This window comes from Egretta garzetta, unplaced genomic scaffold, assembly GCF_000687185.1.
Source record: "Egretta garzetta isolate BGI_Z169 unplaced genomic scaffold, ASM68718v1 scaffold238, whole genome shotgun sequence".
In the NCBI taxonomy this organism is placed as follows: domain Eukaryota; kingdom Metazoa; phylum Chordata; class Aves; order Pelecaniformes; family Ardeidae; genus Egretta; species Egretta garzetta.
Window position 1 is genome coordinate 354,502 of NW_009260402.1, and position 11,295 is coordinate 365,796.

Consider the following 11,295-nt stretch of genomic DNA (forward strand, 5'->3'; position numbering starts at 1 on the left):
CTCCCCATCAGCCTTGGGCTCCAGACCCCTCACCAGCTTGCTTGCTCTCCTCTGGACATGTTCCAGCAACGCAATGTCTTTCCTGTAGTTAGGGGCCCAACTCTGACCCCAGCATTCGAAGGGCGGCCCCCCCAGTGCCCAGCACAGGGGCACGGTCACTGCCCTGCTCCTGCTGGCCACACCATTCCTGATACATCTAAAGGCAAATGGCCACCTTCCTAACTATCAGAGGGCAACGCTTAGCACTTTCCAAAAAGGGAACTCCATGAAGATCTCTCTGTTTGGATGCCCCATAACCGATGGACACTTTGGAGAATCTGGCTTTAACTTTTTTCTAATGACACATCACAGCAGCATGTCAAAGCACCCCAGTTCAGTGCCTGGCACACACACTGTTCTGTTAGCCCATTTCTCTACCTGTGCTCCTGTAGAGCTGATGGTATCAGCCCAGGCAGCATGCCTCTGCTATGCTATTTTCAGGATCCATGCCAGCCTGTTTAAAGACAGCCAGAGCGTTATATCCATATCTAAACCATCCTGATCTGACTGACAGGTGGCTGAGAGGAACAGTGAGCTGCTGTGGGTACTCTGGGTGATTAATAAGACTGTCTTTATCCTCCTGCTGCCCTTTGTGCACAGCAATTACAACGTCAGGTTCTGTTATTCACACTACTTTACACCTACAATAACAGCTCTATCTCCAAATGTTTTGGATTGACTGTGCTATAAATGAAGATACTTATTTGTGGCAGCACGCATGGATTCAGAGCTTGGATGTTACACACCATGTTAACTCCAATAAATTCAGTGAAACCGTACCACATTGTCCTAGCGGAGTGCTTGCCTCAATAGCTCAGATCCAAACCAAAGGACTGCAGGGTCCACTAGCAATTTCTGCCTGCACGTTTGTGTCTCTTTCTCTCTGTTTGTCTCAGTAACTTTTCAGATGATTCATGACCCCATGGTCTCTTGTCCCAAAACCATCAGAAGTACAGAAAAACTGTGCCTCGTGCACATGGGAGCAGGCGGGAATAAGAATACGTGGACCTTTGTAAGTAATCTCCACCAAGCCAAGAAGCACCATGTAATTTTATGATTCTTTGGGCTTGCTGTAGAGTCTATGCATTTCCTCCCCTCCTCTTCCTCCAGTTTAGCCATGATTTTCATGTGGTTTTAATATATATTTTCTGTATTTTCCCCATCCAGCTTTTTGTTTCCAAAACTTCTGGTCAGCTGCAGTACAGACTGAGTGCCAAACAAATTGCTGGGTTCTTCCATGCTTCTTTCCAGAAAGCAGCTTTAAAGTTAAAACTGGTGTTAGATGCTTAAATACCAACACCTCATTTATATGCCAGCCACGCCCCTGCATTTAAAAAAACTGCAGTATAAAAATGAGTGAGATGGTGTATATATTCTAAGTGGGCAATGAACACAGAGCAGCTTCTCATTCCCTCCCCCAAGGCCACACTGTATGGATGCAGAAGGGAGGCAGAGACTCATGTTTACCTCATAAAACTGTAAGGAGATGGGATGTATAGCATGTGGGGAAATGCTTTGAGTCTCAGCTACACCAGGGAGATATTTCCCCTCATATCCTCTGCATTTTATCCCCTGGACTGCCCTAGCTAAGACTCAGCCCAAGGCATGCAGATCCCGTTCAGGTGCAAAGCATGGCCCAAACACAACTCACTCAGCCTGCCAATTTAAAGCACCTACAGGAAACACTTGCTCCGTGTGGTGCTGCATATTGGCACAGGGAAACTGTCCCAGCACAGACAAGCCTTCCAACTAGTGTATTAATTATGCCTTCACTATACATCCAAAACACTTTAACCAGTTCCATTTCCAAGCCAATCTAACAATGTGCCTGCAAAATCCTCCTTAAGATGGTTTTGGAGGCTCATTATCTCTTTGGCTTACATCTACATTAAAATCTATTTGGTTTACATCAATACTAAACCTAAGTCTTATGTTGGCCTCCTACCCAGAACAACTTCACCCTTGGACACCTAAATAGCCCCTCGCACACACAGTTACTACCGTGATCGCTCAGGCTCCTTCAGGTTATGCTGTGTTCAGGACAGAGGAGGAATGGGAAGACAACAGCAAAATGCCCACTAGCATCAACAAGGCCAGGGTCTGGCTTCTGCTGTGCTGCAGATATGCTCTGCCCAGGAAAAGTGGGGTCATCCTGCTATAGACATCTTTGCGTTTGCCATCACTCTTCTAATGTGTACAGTGTTGGGGCTGTCAGCTTTGCAGAACTACCTTGGTTTTCTGTTGTTGTTGAATAAACATCCTTGAAACCTTTTGAAAGGTTAGCACCTGGCTCCCGTGCTCTTGTAATATCCCCCCACAGATATCAAGGGAAATTTTGCCTGTGCTGGTATCAGGCACAGCAAAGACCTAATTATTGTTCTGATCCACTAAGCAACAATTGTATCTACTGTAAACTGAGTGGTAAATTCCAGACTTCATCTCAGAATACTTCTGAGACCAATAAACTTGGATACATTTGGAAAGAGCATGCCAAGGAGATACTGGGTTCCAGATAAATCTCCAGAGTAAGTCTATTGACTTCAGTCCATTTACTCCAGGGATGAAGCTGGCTTGGTGTCTTTCCTGAAGAACTGCTGGATAATAATGATTCCTATTTAATTAAAAAGCATGCCAAGAGGAATTTCAGGGTTTAGAAATGTGCTTGTCACTCAGAAACAAATTTATACTTGGTAAGAAAAAAAATTGTTCTGTTTTTTTCTTTTTCCCCGGACACATACACAATTATCTCTGAAATGTCCCTGGGCTTGAATCCACAGCAGTGTCTCTGGGTCTGCGGTTTGATTATTAGAGGTTATTGCTTGCCTGCCTCTCTTGTCTGTTGTGCAAGCCAGTTCCTCTGCCCTTAATTCACTCTGGGCTTCTGACAACACTGCATTCCTTAACGTGCCATTACCAAACTAGTAAATAAGCACTGCTCTGCTCTCTTTCTCCCTACCCTAAGTCAAACAGGCTGTGGATTTATCTTTAATTTTACTGAATCTTCGGTTAAGCAGTACACAGTGAGGTATCTTAGCTGCTGATCTACTGCCAAACATACCGGACTGCCATCCCAGAGAGATGGAAGAGATTTCACACAGGCTCTTGAATTAAAATCTTCCCAGCAAGTAGAGAGATGTGCTTGACTTACATTTGGAAAATATCAGTGAGATAGTCCCCACTTGGAGATCTTGCTAAGAGGGAATGTGGGAGGTAAAGGAGGAGAGAGGGTGAGGAAATGTTTTTATCTACAGCAAGTTTTTTAAGTACAGAATTTAAATCTGGAAAATATTAAAATTTTAAAGTTTCATGTGGACAAGAGACTCCCTCCCTGCTGCACCACCTTGCTTATCTGGACTCTATTTCTCACACTTCAAGAACGCTGTTATATGACCGCTATCCTCATAGCATTCCACTGCGGCAGACCCATACTACTCTCAACACATAGCTCCATATTCCTTTTACTTCATAACCTGCTGCTTTTATTCATGCCTTTTTCCTATCAGCTTCATTTCTCTCCTGTAAAAGAACCTTAAAATGGCAGCATCACTTAGAGTCTTTCCTTGTATCACCTCAATTCTCCACCAAATCCCAGTGTAAACCTCCGTGCAGGGCACACCTCCATTGACTTTTACGCAAATGCGCCAACAAAGAAGTTGACCCAACTTCTCTGGAAACATGCCATCTAGTTTAGACACATAACTCTGAGCAACCTACCTCACTGCTAATCCTTTGTCCATTTTTAGAACTGATTTTTTTATTGTTCTGAAAAGTCCAAATAAATATTTTTTCCCTTCTGGTTTTCATCTCAGGACAGAGATGCCAAACTACTGTGAAAAGAAGTGGTTTACCCCTAGCATTTCCAGCCAGAAACAGAAATAGACAACTAAGATTTTTTCCTGCAAGATTTCTATCCTTGTTCTGGATAGAGAAACACATCTCACCACAAAGACCCATCCTCAAATGTGACTGCTCCTGCAGTTCGTGGCTCCAAAGCTCTCCAAAAGATCATAGGTTCAGTACCACACAGTGCAAATTTACAACACTGGGTAAGTGGTTTAAAATCAGGAATAATTATAGTGACCCAAAAACTGGGGCCAATGTGGGAAGTCTTAAAAGAAGCATCAGAAACATTACACATGCCAGTCACCAAACCCAGACTCCAATTCTGCTGACATTTGTACATCCCTAATTCCTGTCTGCAGCACAAACAAGACCCAAAGCAAGAGCAGAGCTTCACTGTATTGTATGTTCCACAATAATCAGCCTTTGCCCTGATCTTCCTTGGAAAAGGCAGCCCTAGGGGATGATCAGCAGAGATGTACAGGGGTACAACAGGTCCTTGCAGACAAACAGTAGGGTCACATGTGAGAGAAAAGCTTGTCTTAAGTCCTGTGATTTCCTTCTTGCCTCCCTTGACCTCGTCCTCCTTCTCTCCTGTTTTCTCCTTAATTTCTACCTTTTTTAATTATTAACACCGTGACTGTGCTTTTTAACTCCACAGAACATTTTGTGAAAAAGCATGGAGGGAAGATAATGCTCAGTGAAGCATAGTCATACTTCCACTGAAACTGTCATTTAGATATTTCAGAGTGCTTTACAGACATGGTGAGCCAGGAAAAAAGTTATTCTTGCAAAAGTTTGCACACTTAGAAATGTCTTTTCCTTGTACCTGAGGCAGAACAAAGACTCCAGCCTGGGTTCAGTGTGCCTGCCCTGCTACAGGAGCCATCGAGCACTGAGATATCGACACAAACATCAGAACATCCAGAAAAGCCATTCCTTCCTAAAGAGGCATGGCAACTAATACATTTCTGCAAATCATTTCCATTTTGTGACCAATAAATAAGACTAAAAGGCTCCTCCAAGGTCTGTATGTTAGCAACATTGCTATTTCATGGGTATAATCCAAAAGTCAGGCAGATGAAATAGAAGCATTAAACCAGTGCCAGCAATAAAAGAAACACTGTCTTGTTCAATGACCAGTCCTATGCTCTTTCTTACTGGAAAACTTTGCCTCCTTCCCACTCACTTCTTACATTCAGGCAACACTGAATTGCTGTTTTGTGCTAATCATTTCTGTCACTTACCACTGTGCAACAAAGAGGCCAGAACCACCAGAGAAGAACCAACGCCAGCAGGAGGAAGAGGATCAACAAAGCAATAGCCAGGATGGTCCCATCAGACTGGAAGAGAAACACAGGGAGCGTGTAAGAACCACTAACACAAAACTCCCCTCCCCACGGTACCTCACCTGCACATCCAGCTTCCAGGCAAGTACGTGTCCCAAAGGCTATTGCTCTACTCCATTTATTTTTCAGACAAAATGCAGTTTTCATCTCTCCTCATACATTCAAATGTGGCACACAACCCCCCCAACTCATTTTAAAGAGGCTGAGACCTCTGGATCCCTTCCAAAGAGTTACAGGTTTTGGCTCGATTTCCTGAACCTCGCAGTTATGTAAAACATTTACTTCACTTCAGATCAAAATTAATGTAATACTCTTCAGAGTATTGTGAAGACTGAAAAAAATATTTAAAGACAGCTCACAACACAATGTTTCATTGCGGTTTAAGAATTCTCCTTTCTTTGCAACTCTTCTCCCCTCTTGCAGTATAAATTTGAAAGCGATGTTGAAGTTGAATTTTACTCCAAACAGAAAACTCAAAGCAGTTTTCTATGGGCCCGCAACTCAGGTCATCCTGCTCTTCTTCGCTGTGCTGAGTCAGGGTAGTTCTTCCATGAGCTTTTCAAGGAGATTTGAACATAGGCACCATCGCAGCAATATGCAGGGGGTTTCCACATCGGAAGCCATTAACTCTAGAAGACCCTTCTCCTCTCTAACTGGGATAATTCTCCCATTTAAAAAGGCATTTGCAATTCTCTGATACCGATTAACAGTGCAAACTGCACAAGCCAGCTCAATATAGCAATCAAAACTGAACGTGCATTATTTATTTATTGCTTTGTTGCTTAGATTTAACCCAAACCAGATGTTCTTGGCTTCCTGAGGCATGCCAGCTTCCCTGTACCACTCCTCCCCAATATCATCCTGTTCCGAGGTAAGCAAGCAGGCAGTCCTGACTTAAGCCTGTTAGAGATGTCCTTGATGTAAGAGCCAGCCATTTAAAAAAAACCCCACCCAAGTGTCAAGATCAGAATGCCAGATTAAGGACACATTCAAGAGCAGACTGACCTGTTGGATGGGAAAATTGGGTGTCTGCTTAAGTCACCATAATTCAACAGCCAGATGATCCCCCATCATACCCTAATGGGAAGAGTAATGGAAAAAAGCATTTTCCAAACTCTCTTCTAGTGTAGAAGGAATTTCTGGTGAACTTGGATCAAGACAACCTGATCTTTGACACTTGGAAACGAGAGAGAGGTAGTCCACACAGGAGAAGAATTCACCCAAGGCATCTCTGGAAATGGAACTTGGACTCCAACACAAAACAAAAGCTCATTTGAGAAGATGGAGCTGTACATTTGGTGCTGTTCCTCTACACAGACAGCATAAAGTCACATCCATCATCTGCAAAATGGAACCTGCTGATATTCAATGCTTTAGAAAATGTGATCCTGACTCTTTGCTGCCATGAAATTGTAGAAGAAATATGGCTTTTTACGTCTAATTGTTGTCTGCCCCTTTTGCCCCTACATTGAAACAAATATTTTGTCATTAAGAATACTCTAAAATCAATTTGCAAAAATATGAAACAAACTACAGTGGCTTTTTAACTGTTTTGTTCTGGGATTTTAATTTTTTTTAAACAGGATTTATTTTCACTTTCCCTCCCAAGACAATCTGTAAAGACCAATTTACATTACCCTAACACATCTGTTTCTCTGCAAGGCAGCTGATGGGGCCGGCTGGTATTTTGTGTATCACAGCAACAAAACAATCTGAACGACTTAAAAGGTTTTGATTTGCCAAATCTTACATTTCTCACTCAGGTAATGCCTCGTGCTAAAGCCAGTGTTGCCTGGCAAGTCTGCAGGAATAAGCCCTCTTCCAAAATTAAAACCAGAATACCACCACCCCCCTCAAAAAAAAAAAGAAAATCCCAGTTGGATTCATTCCTTTTCTTATATTTGAACAAACATCAAAATATTCCAGACAAATATCAACTGAATTTTCTGGGCTCAGCCATAGCTACAAAGTGTCACACTGAGACCCTTAACCAGGAACTGCAAATCCTATTTTCCTCTGCGCTGACCGTGCTGTCACTGCTGGAAACTAAGCTATGAGGAAACCCTAGAGCCAGTGCAGGACAAAGCTTATATACACAATAAATGCTACTATAATCATCCAAAGTGGCCTAAATTCTGCTTTTGGTTTGTTTTATCCTTATTTCATGAGTTTCTGCTAGAATTTAGCTGTCATTCTGTGTAATATCTAGAACTATGCTGAGATAGAAGCTGCCACTTATTCAAGCTGAATAATAAACAAGAAGAAAAATATGCCTGCTAAAACAGTTTGCAAAAGTTCCACTGACATTTTGAAATCTTTCTCCCCATCTTACAGCTGGTTAAAAAGGGCTAAGCATTTGAAATGTCTGTTTTCATTCCGTTATTTTTTTTTAATCAAAATTTGGAAGAACAATACAAATGCTCATGGAAACACTGAACCATGGAATAATTCAATGAGCTGTGTGTAACACTTATTGAATAAAGGCTGTCAATTCAGACCAAAAAAACAACTTCCATTTTAAGGAAAAAAAAGAGTACTTTAAACAAGTGAATTTTCCCTAAAAATTATCTATGGAGACAAAGTGTGGCTAGACCATAAATGCACACAGTCGTCTGGTGGATAACCAGGACTGGTTGAGGATGTGAAGGTTGGGGGCAGCCTTGGCTGCAGTGACCATAAGATGGAGGAGTTCAGGATCCTGGGTGGAAAAAGCAGGGCATTAAGTAGGATTACAGCCCTGGACTTCAAGAGAGGTAACTTTGGCCTCTTCAAGCACCTACTCGGAGGAAGGCTTTTCACACTGTCTCCCATAACATCCTCATAGGTAAGCTTGGGAAGTGTGGGTTAGATGAGTGGACAAGGAGATGGACTGAGAACTGGCTGAATGGCAGAGCTCAGAGGGCTGTCATCGGCGGCACAGTCTAGTTGGAAGCCTATAGCTAGCAGCGTTCCCTGAGGGTCAGTACTGGGTCCAGTCTTGTTCAACTTATTCACCAATGACCTGGGCAAAGGGACAGAGTGTACCCTTAGCAGGTTTACTGATGATACAAAACTGGGAGGAGTGGCTGACACACCAGAAAGCTGTGCTCCCACTCAGTGAGACCCGGACAGGCTTGAGAATTGGGCAGAGAGGAACCTGATGAAGTTCAACAAATACAAATGTAGGGTCCGGCGCCTAGGAAGGAATAACGCCATGCACCAGTACAGGTTAGGGGTTGACCTGCTGGAAAGCAGCTCTGCAGGGAAGGACCTGGGAGTCCTGGTGGACAACAAGTTAACCATGAGCCAACGATGTGCCCTTGCAGCCAAGAAGGCCAATGGTATCCTGGGGTGCATTAGGAAGAGTGTGGCCAGCAGGTCAAGGGAGATTATCCTCCCCTTCTACTCTGCCCTGGTGAGGCCACATCTGCAGTACTGTGTCCAGCTCTGGGCTCCCCAGTTCAAGAAAGACAAGGAACTACTGGGGACAGTCTAGCAGAAGGCTATGAAGATGATTAGGGGACGGGAACAGCTCTCTCATGAGGAAAGGCTGAGAGCTGGGTCTCTTTAGCCTGGAGAAGAGGAGACTGAGAGGGGATCTTATCAATGCTTACAAATATCTTAAGGGCAGGTGTCAGGAGGATGGGGCCAGACTCTTTTCAGTGGTTCCCAGCGATAAGGGGCAACAGGCACAAACTGAAACACACAAAGCTCCACCTGAATATGAGGAAAAACATCTTTACTTTGAGGGTGAGAGAGCACTGGAACAGGCTGCCCAGAGAGGTTGCAGGGTCTCCTTCTCTGGAGATAATCAAAACCCACCAGGACATGATCCTGTGCAACCTGCTCTGGGTGAACCTGCTTTAGCAGGGGGGTTGGATTGGGTGATCTCCAGAGGTCCCTTCCAACCCCAACCATTCTGTGATTCCATGACCTGAAATCAGTACTACTTTCCCACAGTGATTCATCTTGACTACTTACACTGAGATAAAACAGTGGCACTTTTACCCGCAGTGAAATCAACAGCCTAAAACTCCATTACACCTGAACCAAGATACCTGTCAGGATGCTAAGTGTAAAGCATTGGCAACTTGTGTCTTGACATCTGTTGAGGACCTAGCCGATGGCTGGAGTCATTGTTTTGAAATGCCTTGCTATTCATTGTAATATGAAAAAGAGCAGGCTCTTTAAACGACCTTTCAACATGCTACACATTTGACGTTTTAAAACTTTACCATACAGACTTTGAAACAAATAAGCTGGTAGAGAAAGCAAGGCAGCTGTGCCTTGAAGCCTCCTTTTCCCTGCCAGAGTCCAACAAGGCCAAAAAAATGCTACAAGTATTGCTGGCAAAGCACAATGGAAAACAACCTCTGGAAGATAGTGTAAGATATAAAGATATCAAGAAATCCAAAGCAGGACACATTAGAGACATCTCCTGATTGTGGAACTGCTATGGACTGTGAGAAGCCAGACTGTGACTGGGGGAATCCTTTTGCCACAAGACAGAAACCTGGCCCACCTCGTGGGCTGTAGGTACTCCTAGACAGAAGAGGGGGGGGATGGCAAAGTCTGATCCAGTAAATGGCATGGGCTGTTTCCTTAAATCCACAGACATTCAGATATTTGCTGTCCTACAAAGGAAAACGCTTTTTTTAAGGCACGCAGGCAACCCCTGGGAAGATCCCACCTAACAAAAATGCTAGTATGAACCAGGTGCATGCACATTCCTTTAACAGGCAGGGAACAGGGGTGACCACTCCAGTGATGGTCATGCCACAGAGAAAATGAATCATCCTCCAGAGTTCTTTTGCTATCGCCTGCTGAGATTGCTGCCTAAGACCAAGCTCCTAAAATTTCCCCCCCAGGAAGCAAGTATGCCAACATGCAGAGACACAGCTAAGATGGAATCTGTGATTTTAAGCCCCCTACTTCATCTTAGATGCTTTAAGATATTAAAAAACCACACATCTGTTCATAAACAAACATACATCAGTTCATTGGCATTTCAATGGAACTATGGCTTATTTCTGAGGGTTTTCCAAAAAATGCTACTATGCACCAGATGGGCATTTTTTATTGTGTTTGGTTTTGGTTTCATTTGTTTTTTCCAACCTTTGTATTTTTGTTAAGATTTTATTTCCTAGCTTCTCACTTTACTGCACTGGTGTTTGTAGCATACATTAGTTGTTCCAGAAAGGTAACCTGGAATAACAACCCCAAAGCGTACAGACCCTCCAAAGCTGACATTCAGGAGTGATGAATGAAGTACTAGGTGCATCTAATAAATGTGCTCATGTACTGCAGCTGACGAATTAATGCACTGTTGATTTATAGGGAGAGGGAGGTGGGTAGCATGCATGCTTGTTACCACAGCAGTAAATGGATTTAAATTTAAGCATGTGTTTAAATGTGCTGACTTCATGCTGTGCCTAAGACGGATGGACTTCTGTTAAATTCATGCATCAAGTGCTTGTCTTCAGTAGGCCTTGAAGGCTGGGTTCAGTAAAAGTATTTAGTCCTAACTCTCATGGTCTTCACTGGAAAGCGAGAAGCCTAAATACTCTTTTTAATCTGGTTCTGCACTCACTGCTCTGGCAAACAGAAGTGATGCGCCCTATGGGTTAAAAACTGCCTGGATGGCCGAGTCCAGAGCATTGCAGTGAATGGAGCTAAATCCAGTTGGTGGCTGGGCACAAGCGGTGTCCCCCAGGGCTCAGTTCTAGGGCCGGTCTTGTTTAACATATTTATCAATGACCTGGATTAGAGGATTGAGTGTGCCCTTAGTAAGTTTGCAGATGGCACCGAGCTGGGCGGGAGTGTAGATCTGCTGGGGGGGGAAGGGGGCTCTGCAGGGGGACCTGGCCAGGCTGGATCGATGGGCCGAGGCCAACTGTATGAGGTTCAACAAGGCCAAGTGCCGGGTCCTGCACTTTGGTCACAACAACCCCATGCAGTGCTACAGGCTTGGGGAAGAGTGGCTGGAAAGCTGCCTGGTGGAAAAAGACCTGGGGGTACTGGTTGACAGCCGGCTGAATATGAGCCAGCAGGGTGCCCAGGTGGCCAAGAAGGCCAATGGCATCCTGGC

General features: G+C 44.0%; 1 protein-coding gene across 1 annotated transcript in view; it reads right to left on the reverse strand.

Annotated features, from left to right (window-relative positions):
- ANTXR1 (ANTXR cell adhesion molecule 1) overlaps positions 1–11,295 on the reverse strand; it is a gene marked incomplete at its 3' end in the record, with an annotated part of 107,894 nt that overhangs the window by 43,144 nt on the left and 53,455 nt on the right. The window contains exon 13 of the mRNA XM_009643405.1: positions 5,127–5,222. Within this exon, the coding sequence (XP_009641700.1) occupies positions 5,127–5,222 (96 nt within the window). The remainder of the gene's footprint in view (positions 1–5,126; positions 5,223–11,295) is intronic.